The 16,462-nt window shown below is 34.7% G+C and overlaps 1 protein-coding gene across 33 annotated transcripts in view; it reads right to left on the reverse strand.

Moving 5' to 3' along the window:
- SOX6 (SRY-box transcription factor 6) overlaps positions 1-16,462 on the reverse strand; it is a 766,932-nt gene that overhangs the window by 122,198 nt on the left and 628,272 nt on the right. For 27 of the 33 annotated variants that reach the window (XM_021926855.2, XM_021926880.2, XM_021926873.2 and 24 more), the window contains 2 exons: positions 6,853-6,932; positions 5,229-5,351 (listed from right to left, as the gene is read on the reverse strand). In XM_021926855.2, the coding sequence (XP_021782547.1) occupies positions 5,229-5,351; positions 6,853-6,932 (203 nt within the window). The remainder of the gene's footprint in view (positions 1-5,228; positions 5,352-6,852; positions 6,933-16,462) is intronic. The other 6 variants (XM_021926881.2, XM_021926878.2, XM_021926876.2 and 3 more) reach the window with 1 other exon arrangement.

Consider the following 16,462-nt stretch of genomic DNA (forward strand, 5'->3'; position numbering starts at 1 on the left):
ACTCCCTGAATTCAGTAACTTACACTCTAATAGGTTAGACCCACCCATCAGAAGTACTTTAGACAACAAATCTAGAGTAGAATTGACTGCTTATTGGGGATACTGAAAAGTTTTGTCTATTCTGATGATGGTTCAAGAGACATTTGTGGAAATCTAATACATGCTTTATTATTGCATTTATCATTTATAAGAACCCTGAGAATGTATATTATACTCTTTTTACAATGAAAACAACTGCAAAGGGAGGTATTTTGTAACAGTGCAAGACAACAGAGCAACAAAGTTATAGTGGAAACTCTAATCCAAAGTTCTAATTCCATAAATGGAGTTCATTCCATTAGCCTACAGCTCATCTAAGCCTAGCTGTAATGGTCCTCCCAAATTCCACCACACTCTTAAAAATCAAGAAAAGAGTCAGAAGGGTGAGTGAAGGCTGATTAAGAGAAAAGCATGCATTCTCTTCAAAGCAGAGCCCCATGGTTGGCATCCTCAAAACAAGCTTTGAATTAGTGCATTCCTCTTTCTCCATTGGGTAGCCAGTAATAGGTCACCCTAATCAACTATTTATTCAACCCTCTTCTCTATTAGAAATTGCAACTTTCCAAGACTGCCCAGCAAAGCTAACTCAATCACCCTCCCATTTCCCCACAGCACTGAGGCATCTTTGCAATTGCAGATAAGAAGACAGGGTACAACAGACAGTGCAGAACCTCTAAATACGACATCATAAAGACTCAGGCTGCAAAAGAAATAGAAATACAGCATTCTCAATTCTGATGGGCACTTCTTTACTTTCAATTTGTAGAACAAAAATTGACAATATCATTTAAATAAAATATGTGCTTGTACTCACTTTTGCAAAAACTTCAATTGTTCTCCTCCATCTTTGCAAACTTGGCAAGACTTCAGTAGTTTCATTTAAGAATAACTATGGTTGATAGGTTTTCTTAGTGCTTTAAGACTCTAACTATATTCCTTTCCTCAAATCTCCCCTAAACTACACATAATACTCATCAAATAACAGTGAAAATGTATTTATATTGATATTTTTAAATTTTCATATACAATTCTTTCATTCAGGCTACTATACATACTATCGTAATAAGAACTAGTATGTTAAAATATGTTCCAACTAAAGCTTGGTGAACTTTGAATGCTAGATAAAAATCATTCTCTGAAGCTAATGAAGACAGAAACTCTGCCTGCAACAATATTAAGTTTGTTTTCTCTGGTGATTCAGAGAAGTGAGCAATCTGTCAGTAATACATTGAGAGAAATTACTCGTCTTGGAGGAATAACTGCTGACAGTCACTTTATCTCAGGGCTGACCCAAACATCTTCCTGCTGACAAACAAATTACTATGTCTATAACTTTGAAAAGGTAACTAGCTTGTTTTAATTTTGATTGGTCTTTCACAATCCCTTATACATATACTCAGCCCCATCCTTCATTGTATTTTTTTAAAAAGGCAAGAAAAGTGTTTTGGGGGGAGCAGGTTTGAATTAATAAGAAAAAAATAGTAAGAAAAGAATAACCCTATTATCTGATGCTAAGAAAAAGAACTGAGATGCTTCTTTCCAAGACTGTCATGTGGATGTAACTGGTAAATCTTGATGTCTACCCAACATTAAGACTGGCAGTGCCGCCAGTGACTGACTGGATGAGTGAACACATTACCGAGACAGTATTGTAGGAATTAATTTTCTTCAATAAAGTGATTTTTAAGGCTCATATATTTCACAATCTAAACATATGTCACTGTTTCATAAACAAAATAAATGGATTAAAATAATACATTACCAATACGCTGACACATGGAGATATTTTAATTAGAAATTCTTAAGCTGTGTGATATTTAACTGCTGTATTTGCTAAAGAGAAGCATGCATCATTTAATAAGAAGGCATGAGGCAGGTGGATCACTTTGCATATGGTACCAGATTTTGTTTAATGTAAGCTACAACTATGAGGCAACACTACTCCCCATTAAAAACAAAACAAAACAAAACAAAATTAAGGATCTATCATATTGAAAGTAACCATATAAATGAATAAATACACTGAAGCCCCTTTTTCATTAAAAAAAAAAAAAGTCATCCAGAGCTTAGTTCCCACGACAATATTTCTTCAGAAACAATGTAACATCATTGCTATTTAAAGGCTAAATTTACATGACTGCCTCATTATACTGGTTCCCTTTCCTTAACATTCTTTTTGACTTACTTAAGGACCAATTCTAACATAGCTGAAGAAAGCAAATGGCAACTGGTCCTGAAATTTATATGGGTGAGAGAATTGGAATAAGCAGCAACATAATATATTGTTTACTGTAGCAAGTGCCCTCTGTTCTCTAAAGGTCAAAAGCATTGTAACCTTAGAGTTGCAGTTTCTGATTGTTCCCAGGGTTAAATACATTATCACAATTAATGGTTCAAACCCCTCAACCTTCAGATATATGAGTATTCATGCCTGCATCTGCTGAACTGTTCAACTAAAAATAGCACTCTTTGGCCTTCTTTCTCCTAATATTGTGCCCCTGAGGCAGAGAAAACCAAGCCTTAGAACAGCACAGTAGTATTTTAAAAAATGATCTTTACGGAATCTTCCTTATTTTAAAGAAAGAAAGTAATGGCATATGCTAATATAAGGAGAGTCTTTCCATTTTAAATAACTTGTCTCTACTTGGTAACACAATTTCAGGGTATACTTAATATATACCAAATGTTGTTAAGATTTACCCAGCCTAATTAATTTTAGAAATGACAACCTTTGAAGGACAAATTAACTGTAACATGAAGTAGAGAGCACCAGTTCTGAGTAACGCATGCAGTGGGGTGGGGGTGTATATGTGTTAAAAGCTTTTCCTCCTAAGAATCTCTGTTTAGAAATAAAACCAGTTAATATTGTTGTAATGTTTTCTAAGTAGCAATACTTTATCATGATCATGTTTGTTGACAGAACTGTGACATTTTAGCTTGTCAAAGGAGGGGAGAAGACCCTAGCTAGAAAAGAAAGCAGATTTTAATAGCAATAAACCAATATATTATTAAAATATCCCTCTACCTTTGCTCAAGATTTAAAATGTTACTATCTAGCAGCTTAGATATGGGTGTCTACTATGCTATTCAGGGAAGCCCCAATAAACATGCTACACTCATACTAGGAAAGTTTGGGAAACCTGCCTTTTAAACAAGGTTAATCTTTCCTAACCAGTGTCCACATAAGCAAATAGATCAAAGGTTTCCTGACATGCAGGAAAAAGCTGCAAAAATAGGAGGCAATAGAACACAGCAAGGGTAAATAAAAACTGAGGAAACTATCAAAGCATCCAAATTTAAACTGCAAAGCTATGAAGGCTCTTGAATTAATAGTTTCCTTGTTTAACCTAATTAAAGTGACAGACACGTGACATATGTTGTGCTTCTAGATCAGCATCACTAGGGCACTACACAGCTCTGGCACTCATATGTATGACATCATGGTTTCCAGAAACCCAACAGAAGCCAGATTTGATACATCAGGGATCGGTGATGGTGTGGGGGTTGGGAGTGGGGGGTGGGAAAGAAGCCGATCTAAGTGAAAAATTAAGCAAAAGAAAAGACTGGATAGAAACCTGGCTAAGGGAAGATTGATGGGATAGAACACAACACCTCAACAGAAAATCCAACAAAAAAGTCCAACAGGAAAGTCCAACAGGAGAGAAAGAAAAGTCCACCAGGAGAGGAAACAGAAAAGTCCAGCAGGACAGGAAGTCTTCAGTTTGAGCCAAGGCTACCTGATTTCTCATTCTTCCAGGCATTTAAAAGCTTCTCAAGATCACTGTCCTAAGTAGATAAGCTTGCTAATTGTCATCACACATATAAACTTGTTCCTAATGTCCAGTCATCTCTTTTTAGCTCTCCTAGGCATAGTAGATTGTCAGAATGCCTAGAAATGTGGTACTCACTCTACAGCCAAAAGACAGCCTTAGAAATTTCTTTTGTCTGTATAGAAGACAGGAGATACTCTGATAGTCTGTGTCTAATTATGTCTGAGTGGAAATCCCTGTCTACCTCTTATGTCAAAGCAAAAGAAAAGAGGGAGGCAGTTAACAAGCTCTGGAATTCTACCTTAGGCTACTTCCAAGGGGGTCTTTGGTCTTGTCTCTTCCTTCTTCTTAGGAGTAATCATTCCCTATCATTTTTCAAAAAGGTAAATTCACAAGCAGCAGAAAAGGTAATGTCAAAGGGACCTTTTATTGACTACACAGTGTTTGAGCTATACAGACCAGCAGGGCCATCAAAATCTAAATGTACATCTTGCTAGATGCAATTATTTTCATTTTTGGATTGAATTTCCCATCCTAGATTAGAATATAAAATTTTCTATTATATCTAACCCAGAGAATTAAAGTGTGTTTCAGTTTGAGGTAAACTGTATCCACTTTTTAAAAATTCAACAGGTAGCTGGAAATTCTCCAATATGATAGTCCCAGTGAGGGACCCCAGTGATGCAGAAAAGGGAATTAAGCATGAAATTGAAGAGAGGAGGACTGGGTTCCTGTAGAAGAAAAGGTCTTGGTTTTCATAAGCCATCTTCTCTCAAGTGGTAAGAATATCCCAACAAAACAACAAAGGACTCTACTGGAAGGTGAAATGTGAAAAGAATACTGCAGAAGTTTGTCTGGGAAAAAGCAACCATCCAGGCCCAGGCACCCACCCCTACTTCATTCTGAGAAAACTGAGTATGTAGAATTAGAAATCCTGGGCGATAACCTTGACTCAATGAATATTTTATAGCCTTGGTTAAATAACTTGACCTCTCCAAACCTCAGCTGTTTTATCTATACAAGCAGAATTATATTTGATCAAATTTACAGAGTTATTCTATGGTCAAATAATGTTTTAATGTTTAAGTATTTTTAAAAAATACTAAACAACACTATACATAAGAAAAGATAAAAGAGTGAGGAGAGAAAGATGGTTTTGAAGACACTTAAAATGTAAAGCTTTTGCCTGAATAGATATGGCAAAGAACAACCTTAATTCAGGGGCATTGCTTTGGGATTTGCTTTATTCTCTGAAAGAAAACGAGCAAAACAAGAGCCTCCTTAGGAATGAGAAAAAGGGAAAGATTAAGTTTAGTGTTTAGGTTGAGTGTTTGCCACATTTTTTTTAAAAAAAAGCCTAGAGTATGACTGAACAATCCAGTCCCCAGCCCAACGAAGCACCAATGGAAGCATTCATACCTCAATCTGTTTGTGGTTGTAAGAGTGGCCACCACCATGTTCAAAGGTGTCCAAATTCCTGCCAAAACGGTCACTTAGGCCCTTTAGCCTTGGGTTAATTTGTGGGTGGGAGACATGACCCTTCTGTTTAGTAGCATATTCAGAAAAAAAAAAAAAAAAAAAAAGACAAAACATACTGTCAGAACTCATGAAACAGAATACATGTTTCTAAATCCAGGGTATTGACCACATCAAAAAATAGAAAGTAGAAAGTTTAAGACTCAGTTTCTTTCTTTTACAGAAATTTGGTTATAGTATCAAACAGTGGCACTGATTTCTTGTTTCTGCCTCTGACTCAAGAAGATACTCAATAGCACAGCTATAGGAAAAGAAGAAACAAATTAGGTTTATAATAGTGAGGGTTCTTTTTAGACTTGCACCAACTATAGTATGTTTCAGTATTAGTAGTGTGAAAGGTGAAGGTTTGCAAGAGAGGTGAGGTTGCTGCTACTCTTAGGCAAAATTTCTAGCTCTGCTACACAGCCCTTAATGGGTTACATCTCTATGACTTCCTGGATCATGACTCATGACAAAATTTCTGAAAGTGTTGCAAAAATTCTTTATTTGCAGATCCAATTGGAAACATTCAAAATGATGTTTTTTCATGGGACAATAGTTGTACACTTTTTATGTTCAAGTCACATAGAGATTAGCAACACGAAAATAAAAATGCTTCACCAGATGCTATTTTGTAGATTATTTAAGAAAACTCAAAAATAATTACAGTATATTTTACAAATGAAAACTATCTTTAATAAAACTTTCTACTATATTGAAATCAAGTTGTTGATTATCTTATATTCTCTAAATATCCATATACTGAATGTTTGACTTATTTTAATGATCTCAGCTTTTTGTTTTTATTAATACAAATAAACATTCATATTCCAAGTCAACCTCCCATTCAAGTGGTAGTAGTAGAAGGGTATAATGACCACCTATTCCTATTCCAAACTCACTTTACTGTGAAGAAGATAAGGTGTAAATGATTTTTCAATCAGTTTCCAAAACACTTTCCCCCCAAGTTTAGCTTTATAAATAAGAAACACCAATGCAAAATTTATAAGACACCATGCCCTGACTTTTGACCCTAGAAAGGATGAGGATACACATATTAAGGAGCAATGCATTCACAATTTACAAAATAATTATCATGTAATTTGAGAATAACAATCCCTTATTTTATGAGCTACAAGAAGGAAAAAATATCCAACAACATTTTTTGTTTCAATTTTTATATGTAAAAGCTAATCTGGACATAAGTGGAGACACAGATGAAAAACTGACAAGGAAAAACCTAACGTGTATGCAGTAACAACTAGCCATTGAAATTGTAAAACTATTCACTCATCTGATAGAGAATACATAGTATTAAGTCATAATGTGATTTTTTTTCCTTTAAAAATATTGAAACTGGCAGTTTTCTCTTCTATTTGCATTATGGTAAGCACATAAGGTGTTAATCCTTCTGGGCTATGCTTAAAAAATTATTTAACATTCAGGCCATTATTTAGCATACAGCTGGTTAGCAGTTTTCCACTAAAGTACTGGCTCATATCCCACATTTTTTTCTTCTGGCACTTACCTGGAGCTGTAAAGGGCTGAGTCCAGAAGCAGCAGCAGCTGCCATTGTTGATGGAATGAACTGTACGGGGTAGTTATCACCTGTCGGAAAGAACAATGCATACAGGTTTAGACAATGCACAGGGAATTGCGGCAGACAAGTACAAACATGGTCCTTGGATTGCCTGAGCTTTACAACATTGCTCTAAGCCCAAACATCTGCAGAAACAAAAGGCTTAGTTGGGCACAGACTTGCAGTGCTGCCTTGGAACTTTTTGTTAACAGATAGCTGGTAGGCAAACTGGCAAAACATGAATGTGATGTTAAAAAAATTAAATGTGCAATTCAAGCATGTTCACTCCATTACGAATCTTGTAATACATCATTTTTTAAGAGTAAAAAAAATATCTTAAAGCCAGGCTGACACTCAATACACTGGGAAAGCATTGAGGCTTTTATATTAGAACAACAAAAAGTTTTGGCTTGGTAGGCAAGGCAGAGTATTAGAGTCCAAAAAGGGCTCTGAGCTATTGACTGCTCATAATTCTAAACTTTATTTATTAAAAAAGTTTAAAAATTAAAAAACACAACCTCTTCAATATGATAGGACCAAGAGGACAGCTAATCTTCCAGTATTCTGTGAAATGTCTGGTATCCCCCTAAGTGTAGAAACCATGTTTGTCTGGATTAACCTCTGGTACTGAACTGGTGGATCCTAGTAAAGAATCATGCATACTAAGCACTTATCAGACATATTTTGATGATGCTTTGATTAAATAACCACATATTTTACGTGGAATATCTGTACTAAACGCCTGGTAAAGATTGAGTATGGTTCAGCAAAGATGAATGCCATATCTTAATGTGTTTCTAACTCCAGATCATTCCTAAAAAGGGACATGGAAGTACCTTCTGTGACCTAAGAACTGTGTGCAGTAACCTGAAGAGCTAAAATAAAGTAAGGAGGAACATATCATGATGGTGCTAACTGAAATAAAAATTAGTACGTGTGGATAAATTTCACAATATCAGTGATTTAATGGAGTATCACTTTGGCTTCAGCTACTTATTTAAAGTCAGTGTTATGTACTATCTCTAGGCTATATTTTAATAGCCTGTTCCTCCACACATTTTTGACATTTATAATAATCATGCTGTTTTGCATGAACTTTCCACACTGAAAGCTGAATGTAATAATGAATAGACAGACTAGAAAGAATCTCAGTAATAAAGGTAGTCAACTCGAAAGCAAGAAAACTTTTTTGGGGGGTAGGGGGTATGGACACTAACACCTGGAGCTTTCCTGGTGACTCTGGTTCCTGGGAACTCATCCTGCTTGCCATATGAAATGCTACTCAGCTGGCCCAATGTAAATGTTAAGTTGCTTTCACTTTTAACAAATTGTTAGCTTCTAATCTACACAGTCTCTTTGCATCATATCCATAATACCTCATCAGACCATTGAGCACAGTGTGTGCTTGTACACAGTCCAGTAACAATTGGCTTCTGATTGCATATGGAGCGCTGCTACAATGCATTCACTAACATTATATTGTGCTGGTCTCCTACGGAGTAATGTTCAAAATATCTGATCTTGTTTTTCTCCTTCCATGAGGTTGATTTTGGTTTGCAGTACTATATGGGCTTTTTAAAAAAGATAACTAGGCCAAATTATTTTTTATAGTAAATGACTGTCACTTTATGCTTAAATAATTCTACTGATCTTCTTAATATTTAAACTAAATTATCTGAAGGAAGAATATCCTAATCTAAGTCAAATAGTAATTCTTTGGTAGATACAAGTTTTAAAAAATCACAAAACGATGCTGAATTAATGATGCTTCAAAAATAGGGGAAAAAAATCACCATTCTAACCATTGACACGGACTGCCTCCTGGAACATTTTAGAGCCGTTCTTTCTTTAAATATCATGCATTATTCATACTAACTCTAAACCACAACCACCCTCCCTGTAAGTTTAATACCAGTTGCTTTATTTGTACTAAAACATTTTTCATGTCAAACATATTTTAAAAAATCAAACTCTAAAAGAATTCCCTGGGGCACACCTTTTTTCATAGCTGTCATGCTTCTATGCTATGAAATAGCTTTTTTTTTTTTTTTTTTTTTTACAGTTTTTGGCTTGCCAGTTAATTTATTACTATCTCTACCACACCCTATAGTACTTTCCAGCTCACCTGCTGGCTACAAACAGCTTTCTTTCCACTGCTGACAGGCATATTTTAAAAACATTTTTAACTTTTATCCTTCTTTGAATCTGTATATCTGAATATAATCTTTAGAAAGCTATTTCTCCATAACATATCATTGTTTCAACATTAAAAGTAAAAATGAATACATTAGAGCAACAGAGTATATAACAGAATGATTAGAAGAAAGAGAACAAGGAAAAGGCAGGAGGAGTAAAAGATGAGGCAGAAGAAGAGGGGGATTACAAGTAGAAAAGAAAAATTTAAGAGAGAGAGGGATTTAAGGGTATTGTAAAGTTTAGTTTTTTTAATAACAAAGTTACACGTTTCCCCTATGCTGCTCTAATTCTCTGTGTAAGTCAATCAAGAAAAAGTTCTCAGCGCCTGACTTGGCAAGGAATCAGTCAACATGTTGTAGCAATTTTTTTCAAATTTGTCTCTGGATTTGAAATGCTTTCATGAGGACCCATTCTTTTAAAATTTGTACATGGAAGGGGAAGCTTGTTGAAACTGGTTGGCTTTATGTCCTACTGTAATCTGGCCCTTGCTACCTCTAGTGTAAGAAGACAACTTTCAAAAACCAATTTGAAAAATAATGTCCATTCTGTAAATCCAGTTTTCCAGCTTTGTAAATATTTCAACTGATGGCTTTTATCTTAAGAGTACAGAACAAAGACAAAGTAGGATTTAAAACTTATGGAAAATTTGCTTAACATTAGTTTCACTTGTCAGAATAGGCAGCATTCCTTTGGAATCAAAACAGCAAGAGTCCCTAAATGAGAGAAAATAAATTCTTAAATTTTCATAGAAACTGACATGAAGCAGAAAATTAGTAAAACTTAATGGCAGGAGAAGGGGTGTTTGTACTAAGAACCTACAACCCATTAGATTCAGGCTACTTCCTGCAAGAATACTTTTAATTTGAATAATTCAGATATAAAGTCTACCTTTTAAAAATAGCCAAAAATCCCATGAGTAAAAGTCTGTCAATTTACTTTCATTCTTCAGAAAGACAAAGGACTTGGATAGTTGCAGTATCCTGAGATAGTAACTTCAGACATTAACACATTGAAGAAATGATTTAGAAAGTTTGGAAGGAGTAGAGAGAGGAAAAACAAACAAACAAACAAACAAAAAAAACAACAATAAAAGAAACAAAAGAAACCAGAACTAGAAGACAGGACTCAAAAGATTCTTCAATAACTGCCCCAAAGTAGGAATTCAGTCTCATACCTCATTTCCCAGCCTCCAAAACAGGAGAAAAATATGTTACACATCCCTAACTAACTCAAAAATTATTATGTGCTAGCAACATAAATGATAATAAATTGCCAAACAACTGTAGAGCCCACCTTTATGAGCTACAGCCATTCTTGTTATAATATGAACACATTTGAATCACAACCACTGTTGCAAACTTGAACATACCACTTAGCATAGATCTTGCCTGGATGCATGCATTTGGTATAGCAAAATATTACAATTCCTCTATACTCCGAGGGAATGCCATAAATCTGAATTTGTCTTTATGCGAAACCACACTGCAGTAAATGTTAGCAGGTAATAGGTGACACATTTAGAATTCTAAAAATAAAACAAAAGTTTCAATTTGTCCTGAGGACAAATGAAAAAATTAGCAAGGATTATAATATATATTGCTGAGATCACTATGTTGTTATTTCTCCTGCTAAATTTCTCCTTCTGTACTCATCAAAGAATAGATCAATGATGAAAAGAGTCTTGACCTCAGAATTTCTTCTAAGATCATCTGCAGTGTTTTTTCTACCTTTAAGAAAGCTAAGAATCAAGGCTCAACCTTACTTTTTTCACTTATTTCACAGTTGCATCCAAACCCTTAACCAATCATCTGAAAATCTGTGGAATTTGTCACAATGGCAATTAAATAAGTGAGTGTGAATGAACTCATGTAAATTCATCCCCATTACATAAAATCGATTTTAAAAATCTTCAGTTTCATACTAGGGATGCAGGGATGGCTTAACATATGTAAATCAATAAACATGATACACCACATAAACAGAATTAAAAACAAAACTCACAAGATCATCTCAACAGATGCAGAAAAAGCATTTAACAAAATCCCAACATCCCTTGGTGATTAAAACCCTTAGCAAAATTAGCATAGAAAGGACATACCTTAAAGTAATAAAAGCCATCTACAACAAACCCACAGCGAACATTATAGTGAATGAGGAAGAGTTGAAAGCATTCTCCCTAAGAACTGGAACAGGACAAGGATGCCCACTTTAACCACTTCCATTCAACATAGTACTGGAAGTCCTAGGAAGAGCAATCAGATAACAGAAAGAAAATAGGGGCTCCAAATCGGTAAAAAGGAAGTCAAAGTGTCGCTGTTTGCTCATGATATGACTGTATACCTAGGGAATCCTAAAGACTCATCCAAAAAGCTCCTATAACTGGTAAATGAATTCAGCAAAGTTTCAGGATACAAAATTAATGTACACAACTTAGTAGCTCTGCTATACACCAATAGTGACCAAGCTGAGAATCAAATCAAGAATTCAACCCCTTTCACAATAGCTGCAATAAAATAAAATAAAATACTTAGGAATATACCTAACCAAAGATGTGAAAGAACTCTACAAGGAAAACTACAAAACACTGCTGAAAGAAATCATAGATGATATAAACAAATGGAAACATTCCATGCTCATGGTTGGGTAGGATCAATATTTTAAAAATGACTATACTGCCAAAAGCAATCTACAAATTCAATGTGGTTCCCATAAAAATACCACCATCATTCTTCAAAGAACTAGTAAAAGGAATCCTAAAATATATATGAAGCCAAAACGAGCCTGCATAGCCAAAGACAGACTAAGCAAAAAGAACAAATCTGAAGGCATCACATTACCTGACTGCAAACTATACTATAAGGCCATAGTCACCAAAACAGCATGGTACTGGTGTGAAAATAGGCACATAGACCAACGGAACAGAATAGAGAACCCAGAAATAAAGCCAAATACTTACAGCCAACTGATCTTCAACAAAGCAGACAAAAACATAAAATGGGGAAAGACACCCAATTCAACAAATGATGCTGGGATAATTGGCAAGCCATATGTAGAAGAATGAATCTGGATCCCCATCTCTCACCTTATAAAAAATTCAGCTCAAGATGGATCAAATACTTAAATCTAAGACCTGAAATCATAAAGATTCTAGAAGATAACATTGGAAAAAATCCTTCTAGACATTGACGTAGGCAAAGAATTCATGACCAAGAACCCAAAAGCAAATGCAACAAAAGCAAAGATAAATAGATGCGACTTAATTAAACTAAAAAGCTTCTGCATAACAAAAGAAATAATCAGCAGAGTTAACAGACAACCGACAGAGTGGGAGAGAATCTTCACAATCTACATATCCAACAAAGAACTAATATCCAGAATCTACAAAGAACTCAAACAAATCAGCAAAAACAAACAAACAAAAAACCAACAAAACAAAAACAAAAAAAAATCCCATTAAAAAGTGGGTTAAGGACATGAATAGACAATTCTCAAAGGAAGATAAACAAATGGCCAATGATCATACTTTAAAAAACGCTCAGCATCACTAATTGTCAGGGAAGTGCAAATCAAAACCACAATGCAATACCACCTCACTCCTACAAGAATGGTCATACTAAAAAAAAATCAATAAATAATGATATTGGCATGGATGTGGTGAAAAGGGAACACTTTTACACTGTTGGTGGGAATGTAAACTAGTACAAACACTATGAAAAAGACAGTGAAGAGTCCTTAAAGAACTAAAAGTAGACCTACTGTTTGATCCAGCAATCCCACTACTAGGTATCTACCCAGAGGAAAAGAAGTCATTACATGAAAAAGATACTTGCACATGCATGCTTATAGCAGCAAAATTTTTACAATTGCAAAAATATGGAAGCAGCCCAAATGCTCATCAATTAACACATGTATATTTTATATATATATATACACACACACACACACACACACCATGGAATATATATATACACATATATATATATACACACACACACACACCATGGAATAGTACTCAGCCATAAAAGGGAATGAAATAACGGCATTCACAGAAACCTGGATGGAATTGGAGACTATTATTCTAAGTATAGTAACTCAGAAATGGAAAACCAAACATCGTATTCTCACTCACATGTGAAAGTTAAGCTATGAGGAATGCAAAGGCATAAGAATGATACATTGAACTTTGGGGATTGGGGGAAAGGCTGGGGGATGGCGAGGTATAACAGACTACACATTGGGTACAGTGTACACTGCTTGGGTGATGGGTGCACCAAAATCTCAGAAATCACCACTATTGAAATTAAAAAAATGAAAAAAAAAATAACACAATAAAAATAAAAAATAAAAAAATAAACCTTCAAAGTTCATGCCTTCATGACAGCTCATCAGTGATATAGCCTCCATGTACAGAGGAGAATACAGTTAAAATTATTGACCTTTAAAAAACTAGGTTAGCTTACACAGCTGAACATATTTTCTTCCTGGACCCCAACACTCTGATTTAAAAATTAGGGTGCTTTTCTGAAGAACCTCAGTAATGCTTTGATTCTAAGTAGATCTATATTTAAATAATCAAGTATTACAATAGCAGTTCATATCTCTGCTTTGAAATACTCTGGAAGAGACAGAAATCAGTGGCTTTACAAGATTTCGTTTGCATAGCACCACATGTAAAAAACAAATTTTATTCACCGCAAAAGATCAGATTTTCTTAAGGTCAGATTTTCTTGAGACAAAGGCCCCAAGAGTATGAAGTATCATATCAGAGAACTTCAGTCTGAATTCTATCTCCACTATTTCTAGATGTGGAACTCTTGGAAAAGTTCGCTTTTTTGAGTATCAATTTCTTATTTTCTTTTAATAAAACAGAGATGATACCATTTGTTACCACTTATATCCAAGAGTTGTTATGAAAATTAAATGAGATTACACACACACACACATACACAGGTTGGGGAGTATCTTGGAAAATAAATGGTGCTCAATAAATGCTAACTAAAACAAAGAAATTAAAAAGAAGCCCTGAATAATTACACAGTCATAACAATTATACATTAACCAATTCAACACCTAGAAGAAATGGACAAATTCCTTAAAACATGCAAATTACCCAACTCAAGAAGCAATAGGAAACCTCAACAGACCTATAACAAGTACAGACAGTGAATCAATAATCAAAGACTGCTCAATAAGGAAATGCCCTGACCTAGATGGCTTTACCAATGGATTCTGCCAAATGTTTAAAGAAAAATTAATACCAATCCTTATCAAACTCTTACAAAAAAAAATGAAGAGGAAGAAACACTTCTAATTCATTTTATAAGGCTAACATTATCTTGATACCAAAACCAGATAAGGATACCACAGGAAAAGAAAGTTACAGTCCACTATCCCATATAAATATAGATATAAAAATCCTCAACAAAGTATTAGCAAAACAAATCCAATGGCATATTAAAAGAATTACTTACCAAGGCAAAGTGGAATCTATCCCAAGAATGCAAGGGATCAAATCAGTGTCAAGCATTACATTAACAGAACAAAGGGGAAAAAAACCAACATGATCATCTCAATTGACACAGAATAGGCATCTGACAAAAATCTAATATTCCATCATAAAAATTCTTAGAAAACTAGTAATAGAGGAAAAAGACCTTGGCATGATGAAACCTATTTATAAAAAGCCTACAGCTGGCCAAGTGTGGAGGCACGTGCCTATAGTCCCAGCTACTTGGGAGGCTGAGGTAGAAAGATTGCTTGAACCCAGGAGTTCAAAGCCTCAGTGAACTATGATCATACCTCTTAATTCCAGCCTGGACAACAGAGCTAGACCCTGCTTGTTAAACAAACAAACAAACAAACAAACATCCACAACTAACATCATATTCAAGGGTGAAAGACTGAAAGCTTTCCCCTTAAGATCCAGAACAAGACAATAATGCTCACTTTCACTGCTGCTATTCAACCTTTAGTGGAAGTGCTAGCCACTGCTGTTAGACAAGAAAAAGAAATAAAATGTATCCAAATTGGTAAGGGAGAGGTAAAACTATTTGTATTTGCAAGTGACACAATCCTATATATAGAAAATCCCAAAGAATCCCTGAGAAAGCTACCAGAGTTAATAAATTCAGCAAAGTTGCAGAGTATAAGCTTAACACACAAATATCAGCTGTGTTTCTAAACATCAGCAACAAACAACCCAAAAGAAAATTAAGAAAACAATTTCATTTACAAAAGTATTAAAAAGAACTAAACACTTAGGGATAAATCTAACCAAGGAGGTGAAAGATTTGTACATTGAAAACTATAAAACATTTTTGAAAGAAATTAAAGATGACATAAATAAATGAAAAAGCATCTGTGCTCATGGGTAGGAAGATTTAACACTGTTAAGATGGCAATACTACCCAAAGCAACCTGCAGATTCAAAGCAATCCCTATCAAAATTACAACAACTTATTTCACAGAAATGGAAAAGCCAATTCACAAATTAATATGGAATTACAAGAGGTCCCCATAACTAAAACAATCTTGAAAAAGACGAAGAAAGTTGGAAAGCTCACAGTTCATATTTTACCACAAAGTTACGGCAATTAAAACAGGATGGTACTGGCATAAGGAGAGAGAGAGAAAGAGATATGCATATATATCTGTGTGTGTATATATATATCTACCAATGAAATATAATAGAAAGCTCAAAATTAAAACCTTTACATATATAGTCAATTGATTTTTGACAAAGGTGCAAAAACCATTGAACGGGGGAAGGGATAGTCTTATCAACAAATGGTGTGGGGAAAATTGGATATCCACGTGCAAAAGATGTAAAACAACAGAAAAAGGTTCCACCTTACACAATATACAAAAGTGAACTCAAATGGATCAAAGACATGGATCAAAGACATAAACTTAGAAGCTAAAAAAATAAAACCCTTGGAAGAAAACATAGTGATAAATCTTTATGACATTGAATTTGGCAATGATTTCATTGATATAACATCAAAACCACAGGCACCAATGGGAAAAATGGATAAATTGGACTCTATCAAAATTAAGAACTTTAGTGTATTAAAGATACTATTAAGAATGCCAAAAGACAAATTACAGAATGGGAGAAAATATTTGCAAATCATGTATCTGATAAGGTATTAATATCCACAGTACACAAAGAACTGAAACTCAACAACAACAAAAATCCCAACTCAAAAATGGGCAAACTACTTAAATAGACAGTTTTCCACAGGAGATATCCAAATGGCCAATAAGCACATGAAAAGATGATCAGCATCATCAATCATTAAGCAAATGTAAATCAAAACCACAATGAGATACCACTTCACACCTACTGGGATAATAATAAAAA

The sequence above is a fragment of the Papio anubis genome, chromosome 12, assembly GCF_008728515.1.
Source record: "Papio anubis isolate 15944 chromosome 12, Panubis1.0, whole genome shotgun sequence".
Lineage (NCBI taxonomy): Eukaryota > Metazoa > Chordata > Mammalia > Primates > Cercopithecidae > Papio > Papio anubis.